The sequence below is a fragment of the Aquarana catesbeiana genome, linkage group LG01, assembly GCF_042186555.1.
Source record: "Aquarana catesbeiana isolate 2022-GZ linkage group LG01, ASM4218655v1, whole genome shotgun sequence".
NCBI lineage: Eukaryota > Metazoa > Chordata > Amphibia > Anura > Ranidae > Aquarana > Aquarana catesbeiana.
In genome coordinates, this window is record NC_133324.1 from 768,001,962 (window position 1) to 768,025,326 (window position 23,365).

General features: G+C 40.4%; 1 protein-coding gene across 3 annotated transcripts in view; it reads right to left on the reverse strand.

Annotated features, from left to right (window-relative positions):
- Positions 1-6,254: 6,254 nt before the first annotated feature.
- The window catches only part of NEK1 (NIMA related kinase 1), a 205,843-nt gene continuing 188,732 nt past the window's right edge, over positions 6,255-23,365 (reverse strand). For all 3 annotated transcript variants that reach the window (XM_073606279.1, XM_073606287.1, XM_073606272.1), the window contains 3 exons: positions 18,080-18,213; positions 13,764-13,896; positions 6,255-10,293 (listed from right to left, as the gene is read on the reverse strand). In XM_073606279.1, the coding sequence (XP_073462380.1) occupies positions 10,280-10,293; positions 13,764-13,896; positions 18,080-18,213 (281 nt within the window). In that variant the 3' untranslated portion in view covers positions 6,255-10,279. The remainder of the gene's footprint in view (positions 10,294-13,763; positions 13,897-18,079; positions 18,214-23,365) is intronic.

The window sequence follows — 23,365 nt, forward strand, 5'->3', positions numbered from 1 at the left end:
GACTTCCACGTGCACTGACCTTGGCCTGTTAATTGACCATGTTTTTGCCTGCCACTTGGACTGATGTTTTGGCCATCTACTTTAGTACACAGGGGTCTCACATATGTGAGGGGCTTCAGAATAGTGTTCCGAGTAGAGAAAACCATTTTTTTTCTGTGATCCCAGAACAGGGTCTGGTTGCCCAGAGGCTTCAAATCGATTTGGGTGGGAGAAGCCTCTACCCCTGTCCCCTTGGCCCTAAGCTTGATGGTCCTTCCTGCTGCCTGGACCAATACTTTGGCTGTGCTGACCATATTGCTGCCTGTAATGACCCATGACATTATTGACCATGTTTCTTCCTGCTGTTTGGACCAATACTTTGGCTGCATTGACCATATATCTGCCTATTGCCTCTACTGACTTTGGACAGTATATTTCTGCCTCTGCCTGCTACCTGGACCTGTGCTTTGGCTGTGCTGACAGCATCACTGTCTGTACGAACTATGGACAGTATTCCTGCCTGCTGCCTGGTTGACTGCTTTTGCTGTCGCTGACCTCATTCCTGCCTGCTGCCTGGACCGCTGCTCTCCTCTGTGGACCACTGCACTTCTAAAACCACAGGTAATCTTGTTATTTGGTATGTACCCGCTATGTGTTAGAAATATGAAGGGCCTTCAAAAATGTGATCGGTAGTCAGAAAATGATATGTGTAATTAATGCTGCTAGAATGCCTGGAGGTGCCACTTGGATTTTGGGCCTCTGTATGTAAAAGTCTCAAACATGTGGTATCGCCATACTCCGGAGGAGTAACAGAATGTATTTTGGGGTGCCATTTTTGCTATGTACATGCTATGCATTATAAATATCTTATAAAGGGTCAACTTTGTGTAAAAAAAAAAAAAGGCATTTTCATTTTTTTTTCCACATTTTCCAAATCCTTCTGGAAAAAAATGAACCGTTCAAAAGACTCATTATGCCTCATAGATTATACGTTGGGGTGTGTGCTTTCCAAAATGGGGTCATTTTGTGGACAATTCCATTGTCGTGGTGCTCCAGGGCCTTCAAAATTGTAATAGGTGGGTGAGAAAGGATATGTGCAATTTATGCTTGTAGAATGCCTGAAAGTGCTACTTCAATGTTGGGCCTTTGTATGTGGCCAGGCTGTGTAAAAGTCTCACACATGTGGTATCGCCATACTTAGGAGGAGTAGAGGAATGCATTTTGGGGTGTCATTTTTGCTATGTACATGCTATATGTTAGAAATATCTTATAAATGGACAACTTTGTGTAAAAAAAATGCATTTTCATTTTTTTCCCACATTTTCCAAAAACTTCTGGAAAAAAATGAACCGTTCAAAAGACTCATTATACCTCATAGATTATACGTTGGGGTGTGTGTTTTCCAAAATGGGGTCATTTTGTGGACAATTCCATTGTCCTGGTGCTCCAGGGCCTTCAAAAATGTAATAGGTGGTTGAGAAAGGATATGTGCAATTTATGCTTGTAGAACGCCTGAAAGTGCTACTTCAATGTTGGGCCTCTGTATGTGGCCAGGCTGTGTAAAAGTCTCACACATGTGGTATCGCTATACTCAGGAGTAGCAGCAGAATGTATTTTGGGGTGTAGTTGCAATTATGCATATGCTGTGTGAGAGAAATAACCTGTTAATATGACCAGTTTGTGTAAAAAAAAAAAAAAAAAATCTTAATTTTCCCAAGAATTGTGGGAAAAAATTACAACTTCAAAAAACTCACCATGCCTCTTAGTAAATACCTTGGACTGTCTACTTTCCAAAAAAGGGTCATTTGGGGGGTATTTGTACTTTCCTGGCTTGTTAGTGTCTCAAGAAATGAGATAGGCCTTCAGTACATCAGGTGTGATCAGATGTGATCAATTTTCAGTGATTGGTACCATAGTTTGTAAACTCTAACTTTCACAAAGACCAAATAATATACACAAATTTGGGTTATTTTTACCAAAGATATGTAGCAGTATAAATTTTGGCACAAATGTATGAATAAAATTGACTTATTTGCTAAATTTTACAATAGAAACTAAAAAAAAGTGTGTTTTTTTTCAAAACGTTCGCTGTTTTTTCGCTTGTATCGCAAAAAATAAAAAACCCAGTGGTGATTAAATACCACCAAAAGAAAGCTCTATTTGTGAGAAGAAAATGATAAACATTTTGTTTGGATACAGTGTAGCATGACTGAGTAATTGTCATTCAAAGTGTGAGAGCGCTGAAAGCTGAACATTGGTCTGGGCGGGAAGGTGCATAAGTGCATGGTATTGAAGTGGTTAAGGAACTCAGGTGATTGCCAGACCGTTGTTCCTAATTTTTATGAACAGTCAATTGACTTGAATGGTACCAACTGATTGGAGAAAAGCCAATGTAGCACAAATATTTTAAAAAGGGCCAAGATAGGCTAACTGGTCTATAGTTCCCAGGGATCTAACATCAATAGTTTGCAAGCTCTTGGAGGGGATGATAAGGGACTATATACAAGATTTTAGTAATAAAAACGGTATTCGCAGTAATCAGCAAAGATTCATGAGGAATCGTTCAAACCAACCTATTAAGATACAGGAAGGCCTGTAGACGTGGTGTATCTGCATTTTGGAAAGGCTTTCGATACAGTTCCCTATAAAACGTTTACTGTACAAATTAAGGTCTGTCAGCATGGACCAAATGGCGAATACATGGATTGAAAACTGGCTACAGGACGAGTCCAAAGGGTGGTGATAAATTAGGAGTACTCAGAATGGTCTGGTGTAGAAAGCAGGGTCCCCCAGGGTTCTGTCCTGGGACCAATCCTATTTAATTTATTCATTAATGATCTGGAGGATGGGATAAACAGCTCAATCTCAGTATTTGTGGACGATACTAAGCTAAGCGGGGCAATAACTTCTACGCAGGATGTGGAAACCTTGCAAGAAGATCTGAACAAATTAATGGGGTGGGCAACTACATGGCAAATGAGCTTTAATATTGAAAAATGTAAAATAATGCATTTGGGTGCCAAAAATATGAATCCAATCTACTCACTAGGGGGAGAACCACCGGGGGAATCTAGGATGGAAAAGGACCTGGGGGCAGTGGCGGGACAAGGTCATTCAGTGCCCAGGGTGAAGATGGCAAACTGTGGGCATTAGTGACTAATCAATAGCAGTTAATTAACCCCTTTGTGTTGCATCAGTGGCACCAGTGTCCGTGTTAACACCCCGCCTGTAATCCAGACAGTTAATTTATTATCCTGTAGAGGGCATCATGGCACTCATCTGCTTACTTGTGCCGTGCAATACACACTGCTTTGTTGGTTCCTCGGCTCCTCTAGGTCACAGCTCCGGCAGCAGCTCTCTGCGCTCCTGAGTCCTCCCACCCCGCCTAGGGCCGGGACTAAGAGGCACCTTCGCAGGGGGAGTTAAACGCTGACAGGGAAGCTAAATTAGGAGCTGGTGGTCCGTCGCCGTATGCCAGGCGCAGGAGCACACTTGGCACATAGTTATAGGTACATTACAGCTATTAGCGGCGCCTGCGCCTAGTGTGTACAGTCATGCATACACAGGCCATTCACTAAAATTAGAAGAGGAAGCGGTTTAACCTTAAACTGCATAAAGGGTTCTTTACTGTTAGAGCAGCAAGGATGTGGAATTCTCTTCTACAAGCAGTGGTTTCAGCAGGAAGCATCGATAATTTCAAAAAACTATTAGATAGGCATCTTAGCGACCACAACATATGGGGATATACAATGTAATATAAACATAAAAGCACACACACAGGTTGGACTTGTGTCCTTTTTCAAACACACCAACTATGTAACTTCCTGAAAATTCATTTAGACTTTTCTCTTCAATGGTAAGGAATTTCACAAATGTAATAACTGTTTAGTGTTTTGTGTAGGGGGGTGTATTAATGGGGGATTTTTTTGCCAAGTTCAGCTTCAAGCAAATAATAAAGCCTAAAGAAAAACTCCAGGTATGACATTTTTTACAGTTACATTGGTTCCTTCTGGACCAATGTAACTATGCACACGCCATACCTGTGGAAGTCCTGTAGAAGCTGGAAATCACTGTTGTAGACACCACTACTACAGTAATCTTCACCACCTTCTGGGCCCCATGCTGAGCTTTTACATTATGAATACAGGAGGTTGGCCACTCAGCATAGGCGCTATTCACAGACTGATTTGCATTTTCTCAATGAATGCTAAGGCTGCTCTGCTTGAATGAGGTGGAGAGGCGGGGTTGTGACATCACAACACTCTGTGACAAACTGTGCTGCAAAAACAGTACTGCAGTTCTCCCCCTTAATTCATAGATGTCCCAGCAGTAATTTCTCTGCCATTAGATGTCATATGTTTCTTGGGTTCAGTAATGCCAACCTCTGAACACCATCATGCAGCTGGAGCTCAGCATCCTACTGCACTGGACTCTTGCTTGGAGGAGATTGTATTGACCACCCGTTTACCCATTTCCCTATGCTCCTGATGAAGTGGAGTCCTCTGAGAAACTCGTTGAGCTATACTACATTCCACTTGACCTGTAAAAGCTGTGAACAATATGTATGGAAAGGCTTGTATATACCCATATGAGCAGGAGTGGAATATAATGATAAAGGGGTCTTGTATATGTTTTAATATTTCAGTACTGCTACTCTTTTAAAAGTTGTGCGTTTTTTTTTTTTGCACCAATTAATAAAACATGTACCGTATTTATCGGCGTATAACACGCACCCCAAGTTTAGGAGGGAATTTTAAGAAAAAAAACTTATTTAAATGCCCATCAATGCAGCCTTGTCAGTGTCCATCTGTAGCCATGTCAGTGTAGCCTTGTCAGTGTCTATCTGTAGCCTTGTCCATCATTGCAGCCTTGCCCCTGTGTCATTTGCAGACTGCTGCCGTTTAAAAATGGCAGCGCCGCCGCTCTCAGTGGCTTTTGGTGGCTCACACGGGACTGCGAGAGCCGCCGCCGAAAATGGCCGAAAGCAGCCAAAAGGCTCACAATCGGCGGGGGATCGGCTTATAACACGCACCCACGAGTTATACGCCAATAAATACGGTATATGTTTTAAAAGGAACACTTTCAAAACACATCAGATCTCTGAGTAATGTTATAGGACCAAAATGATGCCACATCATTTGATGGAAATTAAAATGATCAACCAACAGAATGCTAAATTCAAAGACACCCAGAAAGTGAAAAAAATGACACAGCAGGCTAGTCCATTTTGCCAAAATTTTATTGCAGCTACGCAAAATGGTACGCAGTAATTTGTATGGCTCCCACGTGCTTGCAAGCCTGACAACTTCAGGGCATGCTCCTAATGAGACGACGGATGGGGTCCTGGGGTATTTCCTCCCAGATCTGGACCAGGATATCACTGAGCTCCTAAACAGACTGAGGCGCAACCTAGCAGCATTGGATGGACTGAAACCTAATGTCCCAGAGGTGTTCTATTGGATATAGGTCAGGCGAGCGTGGGGGTCATTCAGTGGTATCAATTCCTTCATCCTCCAGGATGAATTACTGCATCAATGCAGCGTGGCATGGGGGCAAACAGCCTGTGGCACTGCTGAGGTGTTACGGAAGCTCAGGTTGCTTTGATAGAGGCCTTCAGCTCATCTGCATTGTTGGGTCTGGTGTCTCATCTTCCTATTGACAACACCCCATAGATTATCTATGGGGTTTAGTTCAGGCAAGTTTGCTAGCCTATCAAGCACAGTGATACCATGCTCATTAAACCAGGTATTGGTACTTTGGCAGTGTTGGCAGGTGCCAAGTCCTGCTGAAAAATGAAATCAGCATCTCCATAAAGCTGGTCAGCAGAGGGAAGCATATAGTGCTCTAGAATTTCCTGGTAGAGGGCTGCGCTGACTTTGGACTTGATAAAACACAGTGGACCAACACCAGCAGATGACATGGCTCCCCAAATCATCACTGACTGTGGAAACTTCACACTGGACCTCATGCAACTTGGATTCTGTGCCTCTCCACTCTTCCTTCAGACTCTAGGACCTGGAGATGCCGATTTAATTTTCCAGCAGGACTTAGCACCTGCCCACACTGCCAAAAGTACCTATCACACAGAGTGATATATTTCAAGCATTTCTTTCTCTTAATGATTGTGGCTTACAGCTAGTGAAAACCTAAAATTCACACTCAGAAAATGTGATTACAGGAGACCAATAAAAAAATAAAGATTTTTAATATAGAATTGTTAGCTTACTGAAAAGTATTATTTAAGTGTGTATCAGTCCAATGAATACAAAACAAGCTACAAAGTTACAATAAATCTTTATTTTTAATATCAGAAATAATAGATGTCAGCTCTAGTTACAGTCTTTATAAAACTTTTGTTTCTTGATACAATCTAGAGTTAAAAGTACATCCAAAGACTCAACAGGAAATAAGGGGATATCTTTCCATGTGAGGGAAATCCCCTTGTTCACAAGCAGGGGTCACTGTTCAGAGATGTATGACAGGCCTTAGGGAGGTAACATGTCGCCGCCTCACCTCCTGATTTAATGCTTTAAATGACATACCACTACAGTTGCAGAGCGGCTCCATTGAACTGCATTAGTCATGTTTGGTATCAGGCATTGCCGCTGAGAGCGACATGCTATTTAAGTTTTTCAGTGGCCACAAAGCAAAGCATGAATACAGCTGTAAGTGGCTGTATGTTTAGTGTTCAGGCAGTGGCTGGGGGCAGTAAAACTGAGGCTCAACTACTTGATTTTACTGCTCCCCGGCTGCACATGTTAACGATCCCTTAGACAGTTGTCATGGGAACAAGTGTCTCCATTGAAAGATTTCCCCTCTAGTCCTTTTCTGGGGCCAACTCAAAATTATAGATTTATCACCCCCTCCATCTTCATATTGGTTACATTGCTGATCAGGGCAGTAATAGAGGCAGCATCTCCTTAACAGGGACCCACACAGCAATGAAAGCCTGAGAAAAGTTCTGACCCCTCACTACTGTATCCAAATCTTAAAAAAAAATGTTTTACCTTTAGTCATATTTTAAGGTATCATTCCACCCATATCCACCCTTGTTTACCTTATGTAGACATTGGTGAGAGCAAATCACTCACTGACTTCTGAGAGGCTTTGCCTCTTAGAAGCTCCACTTGCAAAATTCATAGCACAGGGGAAAATCCAGCAAAGAGCAACATCCTCCATAACGATGGTAACAAGTGGGTGGATGGAACTCAGGTACAGATATCTCACTAGCAATGTCCCAAGTACACATAAGAAGCCAGTGGCTCATTCAAACTAGCATCTCTTAATAAACAAAGTTTTGAGTGGAGTGCCCCTTAAAGTCCCTTCATACGTGTGCCACAGTGCAGATGCTTGGAGTGCCTCCATATCAACAGTCACAAATCCATTCATCAAGTACAAGACCACGACAAAAAGCAACACAAGCTGTGTTTTGTCTATACTTGAAGATGCCAAAAAGTTCAATTGGAATTCCAGACTATTGCTAACTAAGCTTAAACCTTCTTCTGCCCCCTTCTAAATCCTATTCTAACTACCCTGTAGAAGAAAGATGCTTGTATTTATCTATTCTCAGGGTGCTCCGGTCACGTGATTGGCTCCCAGCAGCGCCTTCAGGGGAGAGCTAACAACAAATGCCCTATAGTAAGCCTATGGGTGTTATCACCACCAAGGCATTGCAGTCATTGCCTCTGCTCTCTTACTCTCCCCTGAAGCCGCAGCTGGGGACATCACAAGACCGGACCAGAGGACCTCCAGAATAGGCAAGCACAAGTATCTTCCTTTTAAAACAGAAGTTGGGGGGGGGGGAGCAGGTTTAAGCTTAGTTAGTAATAGTCTGGACTTCCACTTTAAGGCTTTTGTTAGATGAGTCTAATCATATGTATTATCCCACCAGATTGTACAAGGACAATGTACAGTAAAACACACTTCCAAATGTATCTACAGCAACTTCTTTTCTAGAGCACATGTTACAGGTCCCCAACTCTTCCATCAAGACAAATTTGATAATCTAAAGGTAGGGCAACAAAAAAAAAGCTTCAACTGTAATGGTGTTAAATCTCTAAGGGGTACGTTCACACTAGCCGTAGCAGCTGCTGTGCAGTCGGGCTGGATAGTACAAAATTGTTGATGCACCAATCTTGGTGCATCGCGCTGTTCACTTTTTTTCTCAGAACAAACTTTACTAAAATGTCACAGAAAAATTTAATAAAGTTCAAATGGCTGCCACGTGGTGCGAGGCAGTGGCAGTACTTTTTTTCACCGCACACCGCCTGCAGTAGTGTGAACCAGGCAGATAAGGAGACAAGGCATTTTGCTTTGTCATTGTGGTGGGACTGCGCTGGATTAGCCACCCAACAAAGTCCCACTGCATCAGGTGTGAATGTACCCTAAAGGAGTTTGATGTGTCAGTTGTGTTCAAAGTCCAAATTTGGTTCATTTCTATAGAATTTTCCTACACTTATCCACAGTTAGTTGTCTAAGGAATGTTTATATAGACATAGCATTTCATTATTTTAAAATTTCCACACTGCTAGTTCACCAACCAGTTCATCGATAAGGAAAGAAAATAAGTAAAAATAGTATGTATAGATGTTCATTATTTTGCAGTCCTGTTGTGAAGTTCTGGAGGCATCTCTGTGCCATCATAGAAAAGAAGGAATGTTTATATGAACATGGCACACTGGGTGGCCAAATAGCAACTGCCCTGCAGCACACGCATGTCTAAATCTTTGTCTTTTTTCTCCGATGACATAGAAAGGCCAACACATATCTCTTTTAAATGGCTTAAATTAGCTTGATTAAACAAAATTAAGGCATTGCATAAAACACATAGAGAAAACATAACGGATGTATACTTTGTAGAAAAAAAAAACCATGTATTTTTCATAATTAAATGTAGCAGAAATGTATGAAGAATCATAATTTGCCTTCTTTCTCTGAAGATGATACTACGCAGGAGTCTCCAATTTCCAAATGAAAATAAGTTTATTGTTTAAATATTAATAACTTTAACGAGTGTTAATATCAAAATAGGTAAGAAAGAAGTCTATAAACTTAAGAAAGATTAATACATTAAGAAACCTGATGTAACGAACTCTAGTAAAGCTGGGGAAATAAGCATATAGACAACGTCTAAATCAAAGCTTATTACTCCTGACTAGAGGGATCCTACACATTTTAACACAACAACCCAGAACATTTCAACAAATGCCAACACAAAAAAATTTTACATTTCTAAAGAAATTACCTTATTTAATGGCAAATTTTACTAAAATCGGCATTTCTTTTGATCTCTCTCCAGGTAACAATCTAAGAACCACTCATTAAAATTATTATTTGGTGTAATTATCCTTTAAAATATAACTGCAGAATGTTTAGACTGGGTTCACATATGTGCAGGACCAGTTTTAGTGCGATTTTTCAAAGGAGTCCTTTGCGTTTTGTTTACCGATTCAGGTGCGAATTTTTAAAGTGTAGGACATTTGAAATTGCACCTGAGCCCAACTAAAAATCGTACCGGACTCTTTTTAAAAAATTCACGGCGCTGGCCCGCACATGTGAACTGGCTTATTAGAAAGCCAGTTTGGTTCACGTCATGCTAATCGGATGCGGTTCAAAACGCATCCAATTTGCATATGTGAACCCGGGCTTATTGTACGTTGCCCCAGGCTCCCCCAGTCTTATATTCACCTGTTGACCCATCAAGATATCGCCTACAAAGCCTCTTATCAAAATCTTTTGAGTCAGCTCTGCATAGGTGCAGTACACTATCCATCAAATTATATAGAAAGTACAATCTCTTCATAGGACTGAATGGAGAATGCATATCACATGTGCGGCCTGGTTAAGAGTCTGCCAAGCAGTTCTGTAACTTTTTTAGGAATATCTGACTGGATAAGAGAGAAGTTGAGTATAAGGCCAGGGGGGAAAGTGAGGGAAAGGGATCCTACACTAAATGTGTAATTGTACCAAACACGCAGTTACACTTTAAACCACTTATAGTAATTTATATCACGGCCTGCAATCTTCAGTCAAATGGCTACATTTTCAAAGATGTAAGGTAATAAATACCTAATAAGTTTTCATAAAGAGTGTAATAGTGAAGCCTTCCTAGAAATGTAGAAGTATGAATATTATTCTATCAGCGAAAACAAGATTCTGAAATGACATGCAGATAGAAAATTACAATCTTTCTTTAAAGGATCAGAGGATCACAATTTTTGAAGAATGGCTGAATGTAATAGAAAGAGTTTCATTTTGTTCAAGCAGCAAAATTGCATAATGTGAAAATCCTGAGTTGAAGTTATTCATCGTTGTCTATAAAAAAAAGAGAAAAAAAAAAAAAAAAAAAAGAGATGTCAGCATATTTGTCAGGCAAATGTCATAGTGATGTAAAGGATTCCTGTTCTTTCAGGTTGTCTTTCTTTTGAAGGTTTAAATTCAAATTCTTTCTCCTGGCATGGATGGAAGACAGGGCTAAAAGTTAACTACATAATCTATGTAAGGGTACATTTTTCAACCACTTATATGCAGCAACTGTTACAGGGGGCCTACATCTAATATGCAGAGTTTGTATTTTACTGAAAGGTCTGCTTTAATAAAGTCTGTATTTATCTCAATAGTGCTCATGACATCTCTCATTTTTCATGTACGTATTTGGTATATGCAAAACTTGTCTACTACTGTACACCCCCCACATTTTTTGTAAATATTTTATTTATATCTTTTCATGTGGCAACACTGAAGAAATGACACTTTGCTAGAATGTAAAGTAGTGAGTATACAGCTTGTATAACAGTGTAAATTTGCTGTCCCCTCAAAATAACTCAACCCACAGCCATTAATGTTTAAACCGCTGTCAACAAAAGTGAGTACAACCCTAAGTGAAAATGTCCAAATTGGGACAAATGTGTCACTATTTTGTGTGGCCACCATTATTTTCCAGCACTGCCTTAACCCTCTTGGGCATGGAGTTCACCAGAGATTTACAGGTTGCCACTGGAGTTCTCTTCCACTCCTCCATGATGACATCATGAAGCTGGTGGATGTTAGAGACCTTGCGCTCCTCCACTTTCCGTTTGAGGATGCCCCACAGATGCTCAATAGGGTTTAGGTCTGGAGACATGCTTGGCCAGTCCATCACCTTTACCTTCAGCTTCTTTAGCAAGGCAGTGGTCATCTTGGAGGTGTGTTTGGGGTTGTTATGTTGGAATACTGCTCTGCGGCCCAGTCTCTGAAGGGAGGGGACCAAGCTCTGCTTCAGTGTGTCACAGTACATGCTGGCATTCATGGTTCCCTCAATGAACTGTAGCTCCCCAGTTCCGGCAGTACTCATGCAGCCCCAGACCATAACACTCCTATCACCATGCTTGAATCTAAGCAAGACACACTTGTCTTTGAACTCCTCACCTGGTTGCTGCCACACACGCTTGACACCATCTGAATCAAATAAGTTTATGTTGGTCTCATCAGAACACAGGAACATGGTTCCAGTAAATTAGGTCTTTTTTCACATCCTCAGAGAGTTCTTTGCCATGAGGTGCCATGTTGAATGTCCAGTGACCAGTAAGAGAGCAAGAGCGATAACACCAAATTTAACACGCCTGCTCCCCATTCACACCTGAGAGACTTTGTAACCCTAACGAGTCACATGACACCAGGGAGGGAAAATGGCTAATTGGGCCCAATTTTTCACTTAGGGGTGTACTCACTTTGCAGTGGTTTTTAGACATTAACGTGGAGTTCCACCCAGAAATGGAACTTCCGCAGATTGGATTCCTCCCCCCCTCCAATGCCACATTTGACACCTTTCAGGAGGGAGAAGGGAGCAGATACCTATCAAATCCAGGTATCTGCTCCCACTTCCGAGGAAAGATCGCCGCAATCTTGTTCAGCGATCTACGCAATGTCCGGCCCTGCTGCCTTCTGGGAGACACACAGGTCCCAGAAGACAGCAGGGACCATTCAGAAAGTGCAGCGCGACTCACGTGTGCGCAATAGGAAAAAGGCTGTGAAGCTGTAAGACTTCACTTCCCGTTACCCTTAGTAAGGATGCCGGGCACCTGCACCCGGAGCCGAGGCTTTGGCTTTGGGTGCCGACATCGCAGGCTCCCTGGACAGGTGTCCATATATTAACCACTTGCTGACCTGCTCACGCAGATATACTGCGGCAGGTCGCTCTCCTGCGCGAACGGACGTACCTGTATGTCAGTCCGTACAAGGAGGATAGCGGGCGGGAGAGTGCCGGTGGACTCGGTGGGGAACTGTAAACAAGGCATTTCCTTGTTCTGCCTAGTGACACGACAGATCTACTGTTCCCAGTGATCGGAAACAGTGATCTCTGTCATGTTCCAGTAAGCCCATACCCCCTACAGTTAGAACACGCTGAGGGAACACACTTAACCCCTTGATCGCCCCCTAGTGTTAACCCCTTCTCTGCCAGTGTAATTTTTACATTGATCAGTGTATTTTTAAGCATGTATATGTAATAACGTCACTGGCCCCTAAAAAGTTTAATTTGGGGTCAGATTTGTCTGCCGCAAAGTCACAGTACCGCTAAAAATCGCAGATCGCCGCCATTACTAGTAAAAACAACAAACAATAAAAGTCCCTAAATCTATCCCGTAGTTTGTAGATGCGATAACATTTGCGCAAACCAATCAATATACGCCTATTGCGATTTTTTTTTAGCAAAAATATGTAGAAGAATATATATTGGCCTAAACCAGAGGTCTCCAAACTATGGCCCTCCAGTTGTTCAGAAACTACAATTCCCATCATGCCTAGTCATGTCTGTGAATGTCAGAGTTTTACAATGCCTCATGGGACGTGTAGTTCTGCAACAGCTTGAGGGCCGTGGTTTGGAGATCCCTGGCCTAAACTGATGAATAAATTTGTTTTATAAATTTTTTTGGGATATGCGTTATAGTAGAAACTAAAAAAATCTTTTTAATTTTTTTAAATTGTCGCTTTTTGTCTATAGCGCAAAAAATAAAAACCACAAAAGGTGATCAAATACCACCAAAAGAAAGCGCTATTTGTGGGGAAAAAAGGGCGTAAATTTTGTTTGGGTACAGCGTTGCATGACTGTGCAATTGTCAGTTAAAGTGACGCAGTGCCGTATCGCAAAAAGTGGCCTGGTCATTAGGGGGCAAATCCTCCCGGGGCTGAAGTGGTTAAAAGTCAGCAGCTGCAGTATTTGTAGCTGCTGACTTAAAATTTTTTTTGTTTTACCCAGGCGGAACTCTGCTTTAATGGCTGTGTGCCGAGTTATTTTGAGGGGACAGCAAATTTACACTGTTATACAAGCTGTACACTCACTACTTTACATTGTAGCAAAGTGTCATTTCTTCAGTGTTGTCACATTAAAAGATATAATAAAATATTTACAAAAATGTGAGGGGTGTACTCACTTTTGTGAGATACTGTATATAATTTCCAATACAGTAATTATACTGATATTTAAAAAAAAAAAAAAGTTCAGAGAGGTGAATTACTACTCTTGGAGTTAGTCTATTTTTTTTTTAATTCCATCTTGGGTACTCAAGAGAAATTGTCTCAATGGTTATTAGCATTTTAATAAAATGATTCTTTGGCTGTCTTTTTTCCGGCCAAATGTCACATAGTTCAAGTAGCATTCACAGAAACCGCTACAAACCATGCCTGTCCAACATATACCTTTTTGTAGGAAATTGTATTCCACACAACCTTACTATGTGGTACACAAAGTTCTAATACCCCTAATAGGAATGTTTTTTTTTTTTTTTTAAAAGCAAAAAGACACTAACCTTCTTGATAGGCGCCGTCAGCCATAACTAAACGGAGGATTCTGGGATATAAATACTGGTGTTCACTGCCCAGAATATTCTCCAAAACCGTTGAACATGTATCAATGTTTTCATCCTCATCCTCATGTATGGCCTAAAAATTCAAGTTGGAAAAATGCTTGAATATTGTCATTGTTTTATGTGTTTTTTTTATGACCCTGTTTTGGGTCTTTTTGTATTGTACACTATGAATATTTTGCTTAATAAAAACTGAAATATAAAAAATAAATAAAAATTTGACAAATATTGTCAAAAATATTTCATTCAAAATGCAAATCTAATACATACGTGGTGTGTCTAGCTTATGCTGGACTGTGGGCCACACCCGAGATCTCATTCACATAAAGGTGCAATACAAATTGACAAAACTTTATGCCTGAACATCTAAATCCTATTCATTTGCCAAAACAGATCTTAGTCCTAATATTTTGCTTAAAAACTTTTATTAAATAAGGTTGATTTCCTCTACTTCCACTATGCTGTTGAGAACAAAGGTTTCCATATTTGTTAAACTATGAGAAAAGGGAAAATGCCTTCCCTGTCAGAAGAGATCAGCTCATTTCTCGATACAGTAATCCCACACAGATATCAGAGAGCCAGATGCCTTCCTATGATGTTATAAACATACCTTTAAATGGAGAGGATAACCACATCAGTTTAGTTTGACTGCAGCCTGATAAGTGAGAGCCTACTAATCAATTAATGGGAACTCTGATGTGGGTATAAGATGTGATGGGTGTAAGTGCTGATTGTATAGAGGTCCTGGCCACATACTGTGCTGTAGATGATATACACAAGACATCTCCACTCTCTACGCTGTAAAATATGTTAGATACTCCACACTGCTGCACTCTAAATGCTGCACTGTCGTCATCATCAATCCAACCAGGTATTCATACCACCAGGACTTCCAAAATCCATCTGATTCAAGTCCTGCAATACTCTTGATAGTTGATATAATTCCTTCTAATAGGTTGTAATAGTGGACAAATTCTGTAAGCTACACTATACGGTTTACTAGGTCTGTAACAGTGAACAGGTTCTATCAGCTGTAATATACTGTCTTCTAGACCTGCAATAGTAAACAAGTTCTGTAGAAAGATATAGTACCGCTTAGGGGATTTTTAAGGCAATGAATTTAGAGTTTTGTTTTTAAATAAAATCCAATTTTATTTTGTATCGTTCAACGTTAAAAAATAAATTTTACACAAAAAGCATTTAAATCAATAAACATATAAACATAAATTAAAGTTCAAGACATAAAGGTGATTCTACATGTACATCCAACAACGGTTGTGATATAGAGTTTGCATATAGAAAATTTGTATAAAGAAGAAAGTGATGTATCACACTACCCAATGCGGTCACCCTAGATGACCACCCTAGTATAGAGTAGTGGAATTTCCAACGCGTTATCATCCTGGGGGGGTGAATCATGCGGGGGTCTAGGGCTCCCCATTAACCCCAGAGATATGTTTTGGAAGGTCCAATACCTACCCGACACAGGGGAGGCCCCGTTGTCTCAGCTGATATTGGGGCCCTCTTGTTCGTCCTGCCTTGCCCCCATGCCAGGCAGGAACCTCTGTGTCGGTTGTTATCAGTCCTCTCCCCCCCCCACCCCCTTTCGCCTTATCCATCTTGGCCAAACTAAGGGGGGATTCTATGTGGTTTATTGAACCCCTCAAAAGGCTCTGATTAACTTTTATATATATATATTTTTCTCCCCTCCCCAGTTTTAAACCCGCCTCATATGGTGGGACATTCTACCAGGGAGGTTACTGGGGGATTTAATAGGATAGGTACCTATCCACTATCCATCCACCACGGGTACAACATCATACCCTGGTGGACAGTTATACTTATGCATTGTATCTAGTGTGGGCACGGCCCTTCTCCAAGATGGCAGCCGGCTCTCACAGTACTATCCTACGCTTACACCTCCAAGCATGCCACTGTGGGGGCACGTAACTGGATGCGCGCCATGTCGCGCATGCGCGGGCCCCAGAGCGGAGTCGGTTGCCTAGGTAGCATTTGGCATCTTTACGTCGAATGCTCCTGACAGCAGCAATCACAGACAAGCCGCGCCATTGGCCAGCGCGGCGCTCTGTTTCCGCCCACAACCCAGCCCACACCACATATAGGACGCCAGAGACGGCAAATGGCGCCATTCTTCCTGAGACATCCACCTATGCACATTAGGGCGAATCTATGGTTCTGAGTTCCACTGACCCTCCCTGTTCCAGGCTATGTGACTTGTAACCTGCTTAAAAGTGCCTCTTACTCCATACCTATAAGGAACAGGATCCCCCGGCATTGGGGTGTCTATATTCTGTGCTGAACCTGGTTTTCAAGGGGGGACTTCTCTCTATGTGGTACCTACTGTGGGGTTAGCCCACAGTTGCTTTAAGGATACCACTCATTTCTATTATTTGCCCCATTACAGACAGCCATCAATTTTCTGAGGCTGAGGACGCCGAATGTTGGGATCATTGATTGTATATCCAGCCGTCTTGTAGAATAATAGGACAGTCCAGGCTACTTGGTGTGGGGTGTCTCTGGCCCCCGGCATGCAATGCGCTCAATCCAGGATGCCTTGGGAGGACGTAAGTCACATGAGAATTTAACCAATGCAGGAGATATGTATGGTGCATATGTGTATAAATTGTAACAGTATGATTTTTGATTTTTTTTTGTTGATTTTTTTAGATTGTGATGTATCTTCCCTGAAGAAGACTTTTCTTTGTTAAGATATAAACGTTGAAACGCGTTGGAAATTCCACTACTCTATACTAGGGTGGTCATCTAGGGTGACCGCATTGGGTAGTGTGATACATCACTTTCTTCTTTATACAAATTTTCTATATGCAAACTCTATATCACAACCGTTATTGGATGTACATGTAGAATCACCTTTATGTCTTGAACTTAAATTTATGTCTATATGTTTATTGATTTAAATGCTTCTTGTGTAAAATTTATTTTTTAACGTTGAACGATACAAAATAAAATTGGATTTTAATTAAAAACAAAACTCTAAATTCATTGCCTTAAAAATCCCCTAAGAGGTACTATATCTTTCTACATATGTATATGGGATGATGGCAATGACACATCCGTACCACCAAGGTCATACTTGTATAAATAGTAAACAAGTTCTAAGAACTGTACTATATCCTCTACAAGGCACATCAAAGTGAACAAGTCCTATGAACTATACTACATCATCTACAAGATCTTTATTTGTGGACAAGTTCTATGAGCTATACCAGTGTTTCTCAACTCCAGTCCTCAAGGCACCCCAACAGGTCATGTTTTCAGGGTTTCCATTATTTTGCACAGGTGACTTGATTAGTTTCACTGCCTTAGTATTTACCACAGCTGTTTCATCAGAGAGAAATCCTGAAAACATGACCTGTTGGGGCGCCTTGAGGACTGGAGTTGAGAAACACTGAGCTACACTATATTGTATAATAATGAATACATTTTATGAGCTATGCTATATCATCTACAAGTCCTGCAATAATGAACAAGTTCCATGAGCTATATTATATCGTCTACAAGGCCAGTAAGAATGCACAAGTTTGATGAGCTATACAATATAAGATACAATGGTGAACCAGTTATAAGAACTAGACTATATAATTTACAAGACCTGTAATAATCAACGGGTTCTGTGAGCTATTCTTTAACATCTACAAGACATGTAATAGTTAACATGTTCTATATGCTATATTATATAAATTTACAAGGCATGCCATAGTGAACACTTTACTATATCATCTACAGTGTCTTAAAGTATCCATACCCCTTGACATTTTCCACATTTTGTCCGGTTACAACCAAAAATGTAAATGTATTTTATGTGATAGAACAAAACAAAGTGGTACATAATTGTGAAGTGGAAGAAAAATCATAAATGGTTTTTGAAATTTTTTACAAATATCTGAAAAGTCAAAAGTCTTCTGGGACACACACATGTCCAAGAAGACTTTTCGGCCGCGGCCCGGCTGGATCGGAAGTACTCTTTGTACTTCCAAAAAAGGTAAGTTAGAAAGTAAAATAATGTTTTTAAATATCCAAAAACGAGGGGTGGAGAGGTGGTCTTTCGTTTAAGGTCACCTCTCAAAATTGGGTGGAACTCCGCTTTAAGTTCCATTTTGCATCATTGCTTAGATTGAAAACGTAAACCAGCCATGCAATTTTACTAGTAAATATCGCTATAGATCAGTATGTGTTTAAGAAAACAGACAATAAATTCATCTGATACATAACTTTACCTTTATTTTATTGTAAACTTCAATAAACTTATCAAAGCCTAATTCTTGTTCTAGTTTAAATCTCATTTCCTCCAGATGAGCAAAGACGCTGTCGCCATCATCACATTCACTTTCAAAATCCACACTGCTGTTATCTGCAAAGATAGAGAAGAAAGCTTTACAGCTTTAACTAGGAATCTTGAATAGTGAAAGTTGAAGCAAAGAAAAAGTCAGTTGTAGGTTAATAAAGAAAAGCTGAGCCTGTCCATAAACAGGGTGTACATGTACAGTTTTTTTTTTCTTCGTTCAACCAGCAGCTTGAATAAAAAAAAAAAAAAAACCTGTCAGATCCCTGCATCGACAAAGACTATGTGTGATTCCGGGACCTCCCCACTGCACTATTGTCTTCGGAGAGGGGGGTACTATCCTTGCCCCCAAATCGGCTGCAAGCGTTGATCGAATGCTGGTTTTCCAGCAAGACCGTTCGACAGAAGTCAGTTGTTAGACTGGTCTCTGTTGAACAATCAGCAGTACACATGGATCGATAGTTGGCCAGTTCCTACTGAACCAGACAATTTTCGGTGCATGTATTCTCTGCTGTAGCCTCTCTATTGAGACAGACTCACCCTGAACTTGTCAGAAATGCTTGCACTCAGCCATGATAACTTCCCCTTATGCCGCGTACACACGAGCAGACTTCTCATCAGTTTGAATTCCGAAGAACTTTTCAATGGAGTTCGACGAAACGGACTTGCCTACACACCATCCCACCAAAGTCCGATCGTTTCGAACGTGATGATGTACGACTGGACTAGAAAAGGAAGTTCAATAGCTAGTAGCCAATAGCTGCCCTTGCGTCGTTTTCGGTCCGTCAGACTAGCATACAGACGAACGTTTTTTTCGATAGGGGTTGAGTCCGTCGGAAAGATTTGAAACATGTTCTATTTCTAAGGTCCATCAGATTTTTCGACAGAAAAGGTCAGATAAAGCCCACACACAATCGGAATGTCCGACGCATTCTTTCCGTCGGACCTTTCCTGCCGGAAAGTCCACTCATGTGTACGCGGCATAAGAAACATCTAAAAGGTAATAAATATATATCCATTAACACTTGGGGCAAGACATCTCACAGTGTGATATTTAAAATAAATCTGAATAATACACCTACTCTAGGGAGAAAACTCCCAAAATTTAAATACAAATCAGGCCCTTACTATGAGTTATTCCTAGATAATACTTATAAGTGCAACTGCTCTCACAAACACCTTCTTCATAAAGAAAAACGAAAATGTTGTTTCATCTCAAGTTTTTTTTTTCAGGGTGCATTGTAAAGAAGTAAATCATGTTTCTACATGCTGAACATTATTTGGTATAAATTATATACGCTGCAATAAAAAGTGATATTAGTTGTAGTATACACCAAAAAGTGTGTATATTGCTTCCAAAATAAACATTGAATCAAATGAATAATAAATAGATTAAATACTTATATGAGTAAATACATAAAATAAATGCATATAACATATAATGGTAAACTCAGTTTAAAAGTGCTTGGTGCATAACTGTGTTTAAAATACCAAAGGCATATACAAATAATACAGTAAAGTGCTACTGTGCAGTTATAAAGTGTCCAGAAATGTCATTAATGATGAGTAGCATCCAGCTGCGTCACTAATAACGTGATGATATAGTGGATGCTACTCATATGCACATGAGCACCTTGTCATATGAGCTGAACCAAACATTTTGCTTGTATTGCTTTTTCCAGCACGATCATTAATGACATTTTTGGACACATTATAACTGCACAGGAACACTTTGCAGTATTATTTGTATATGCCTTTGGTATTTTAAACACAATTATGCTCCAAGCACTTTTAAATTGAGTTTACCATTATATGTTATATGCATTGATTTTATGTATTTACTCATATAAGTATTTCATCTATTTATTATTCATTTGATTCATTGTTTATTTTGGAAGCAATATACACACTTTTTGGTGTATACTACAACTAATATCACTTTTTTTAGCACAGCATATATAATCTATTCATTTGTTTTTGCACTGTATATGTGACGTGTTTAACGCTAGCAGCTTTTAGGTAGTTTTTTAATTCAGGCATCTAGGCAGTGGTGGCTCGCAGGACTTCTTCCATTTTTGTTTGAACATTATTTGGTAGTGTCTTTCTTGAGGCAAAAAATGGAGTGGTGCCACCCAGCAGTTGGAATTGTCCTGATAGAACATAATATTGATTGGAGGTTATATAAAATGTAATCCCCCCCCAGTGGATCTTGAAGTGATCCCTGAAGAACCATTAACGTCCATACCAAGAGAGTAACACAAAACAGTAAGTGCGGCTTCATATACACTGATTAGACAGATATCCCACTGATCATTGCTCACACTTTTGTATGGTTGTTTTCCATACAGACTGATCTTTTAATACCTAACTTTGACCTCAGCCCATGAGTGCATATATCTTTGCTGGGTTTGGAGTTTTGTACATCAACACTCTAAGGTAATAACAAACTTTCTTTCACTTCACTAGCCTGGCTCACACAACACTCTGTCATTCTCTGTTTTGTTTCGGATCACTTGCTTATCCTTTCAGCATGTTAATTTTTTTGTTTCTTTTCATCATTATTTTTTTATTTCCTCTCCCAGCACCTATATCATATGCACACAACACTTTATTTGCATTATATTTCATCTTCCATAGTGAAAACTCTCCCTCGTTATCTCTTTAAAATCACACCTTCGCTCACATCCTAAATTTTATATTTTTTTATTATCATGTTCAATTTTTTCATTTATTTTTCACGCACATATTGTTCACTGCATTAATTGATTGTAATAATACAAGGACTCCCTGACTCCAGGGGTTGATTATTCAACCCATGGGCTCAATAAACCATCAAAATGGCTTCAACATATATATATAACAATCACCTAATTAGATATTACTGAAACAGATACTTATTGGGATCAATGAGATTAAGTGGGCCCACTAGCCATTTTGAAGCTACACCGAACGCTTGTATAGGAACGAACCATTTCCAATTATCCACTCTGACATACCACATTATAAATTGCAGGTGCTCTTCCCCCCCACTCCCTCCCTGCCTAAAGCCCAAATACATGGCTCCTTGCAAGCCCTGGGGACCCCCTGGAGGGGACATTGAGGTGGCATGTGACTGTCCAGGATCCCTTGAATGCAAATCACTTTTAAATCTCTGGTTACGCAAGGTCCATTATTTGAGGGGTAAATATGTCATCTTGAATAGGAATAACGCATGGTTTTTATAGAATAATGCATATGAGGTATTTCTTTGCCTCTATTATATGTTGCAAACAATGTAAAATGAAAATAGTAAATAACACTTTTGATGTATTTTCTAAAACAGTAAAATATTCCCCCTAAAGACCACGAATGTAGGGCCAAAATGCATTGGGGTATTTCTGTGCATCCCATGACGTAATGCAACTTCAATAACTGTTCCCATGAAGTACCAAGTCACCATCAATTATGTTTACCTTGATTTTATGTCATCAACCAGAGCTCATATTTTAAACTCTTTGTAACATTTGAATTTTTCTACGAAATAAAGCAACCAACTTTTTACAAATATATAATTTGTGTATTTTGCTGCTTAAAAACCCCGTGGGGAACCTTTCCATGTTCTGATAGAACTCCTTGTCTTCCATGGTGGTGGTCAGTTTATTGTCTTTAGTGGTAACATCAAACACTGTCTTCCTAGAACACTGTCTTCCATTATCTTCCTAGAAATGAAGGCCCTTGTTATTGCCTTGTGTGAAGAATGGTTGCATGCCTTTACTGCAAAGTCTGTAGTGTCTGGTAGTGATGTGGGCACTGCTTGAAACAATGCAACCATTTTGCAGGAAATGAGTCTTGCAAGAAGAAACAGTGGAAGACCTCCCGACATTACCCAGACAGCAGTTGCCTATAATGACCCAGCTTGGGTCCAGGCATTGGGCATATGGTGTGTTATTTGGCCCAGTGGTTTGTTAGCGAGCCTTGTGTAGCCTTGGGAAGCTTCTGCTGAGAAGCAGGAGAATATCAGCATTTCTGTCAAGAGATAGTACTCTACGTGGCCAGCTTTGCCCCTCAAGTGAGAGTAGTGAGAGGCAGCTGCAGGAGTAGGGATCTCCTCTCTGTTGGTTGGAATCTGGTTGCACACAATGAGTGGGCAATGGTATTTCTACACTGCTGTAAAGGGGAACTACTACAAGACCAGTGGATCTCTTGCCTGATACTTGTATAATGCTAGCACTGGTATCCAGGGTGTATGTTAAGGCATCTCCTGTTATGTTTAACAGGTCAAAAAGCTTTCGTCTTGCAAGAGATCTGTTACTTTGATCACCTAGAATAGTATACAGTCTTATAGCTTTTTCAGCTTGACTGTTGGGGTATACATACACTAAAAAATTTTGGCACAGGATTTGTCAGAGTCATGAAAAAAAAATGTAAGAGGTGCTGTTTGGTTTGTGCTCTCCCCGCCATGCTTCACCTCAGGAGGATTTCCCGTGAACAGAGTGGATAAAGGGTTTGCACATGATCATCACTGTCGCATTCTTTGCACTTAATAGCACCCTTACAGTCTTTTTAGCATGGTGTTCTCTGGAAGCACAGCATTTTAATATACCCCAAATGTATTTAAAATCGCTTTGTGTTCTTTCAAGGGTTTCTTTCGGAAGACGCCGTTTGTAAATGGGAGTGGTTTGTTACAAATAGGACACTGGCAATATGAGTTCTTGATTTTCTTGTTCTAATCATTCTTTTCAGGGAGTGTAGTAGATGCAGGTAAATTATTAGTCCTTTTCAGACATTGGACTGTGGCTTCTATGGAAAATGCGTGAGTATGTAGGCCTTGGATGAGGTGGACCAAGAGGACTGGATTCCCCAAAGGGAAAACTTGGATCATTTTTAGTATCTGCAATTCTCCTAATGAACTTACAGAAGCAGGAAAATGCAGGAAAGGAAACAATTTTCTTCTTTGCACTGTGATCCAAATGATGCCCAATTTTCCTCTATACCAGTGATGGCACCCCAGATGTTTTGGAACTACATTTACCATGATGCTCAACTACACAGCAGAGTACATGAGCATCATGGGAAATGTAGTTCTGAAACATCTGGGTTGCCAAGGTTCGCCATCACTGCTCTATACCATGAGGTAACTTTGAGATTATTGGGTCAACGCCATGAGCAGTATCTAGGTAACTTAGGGTAGGTGGCAATCAGCCTTGGTGATATAAAGCTACAAGAGAAGGTCACTTGGCAA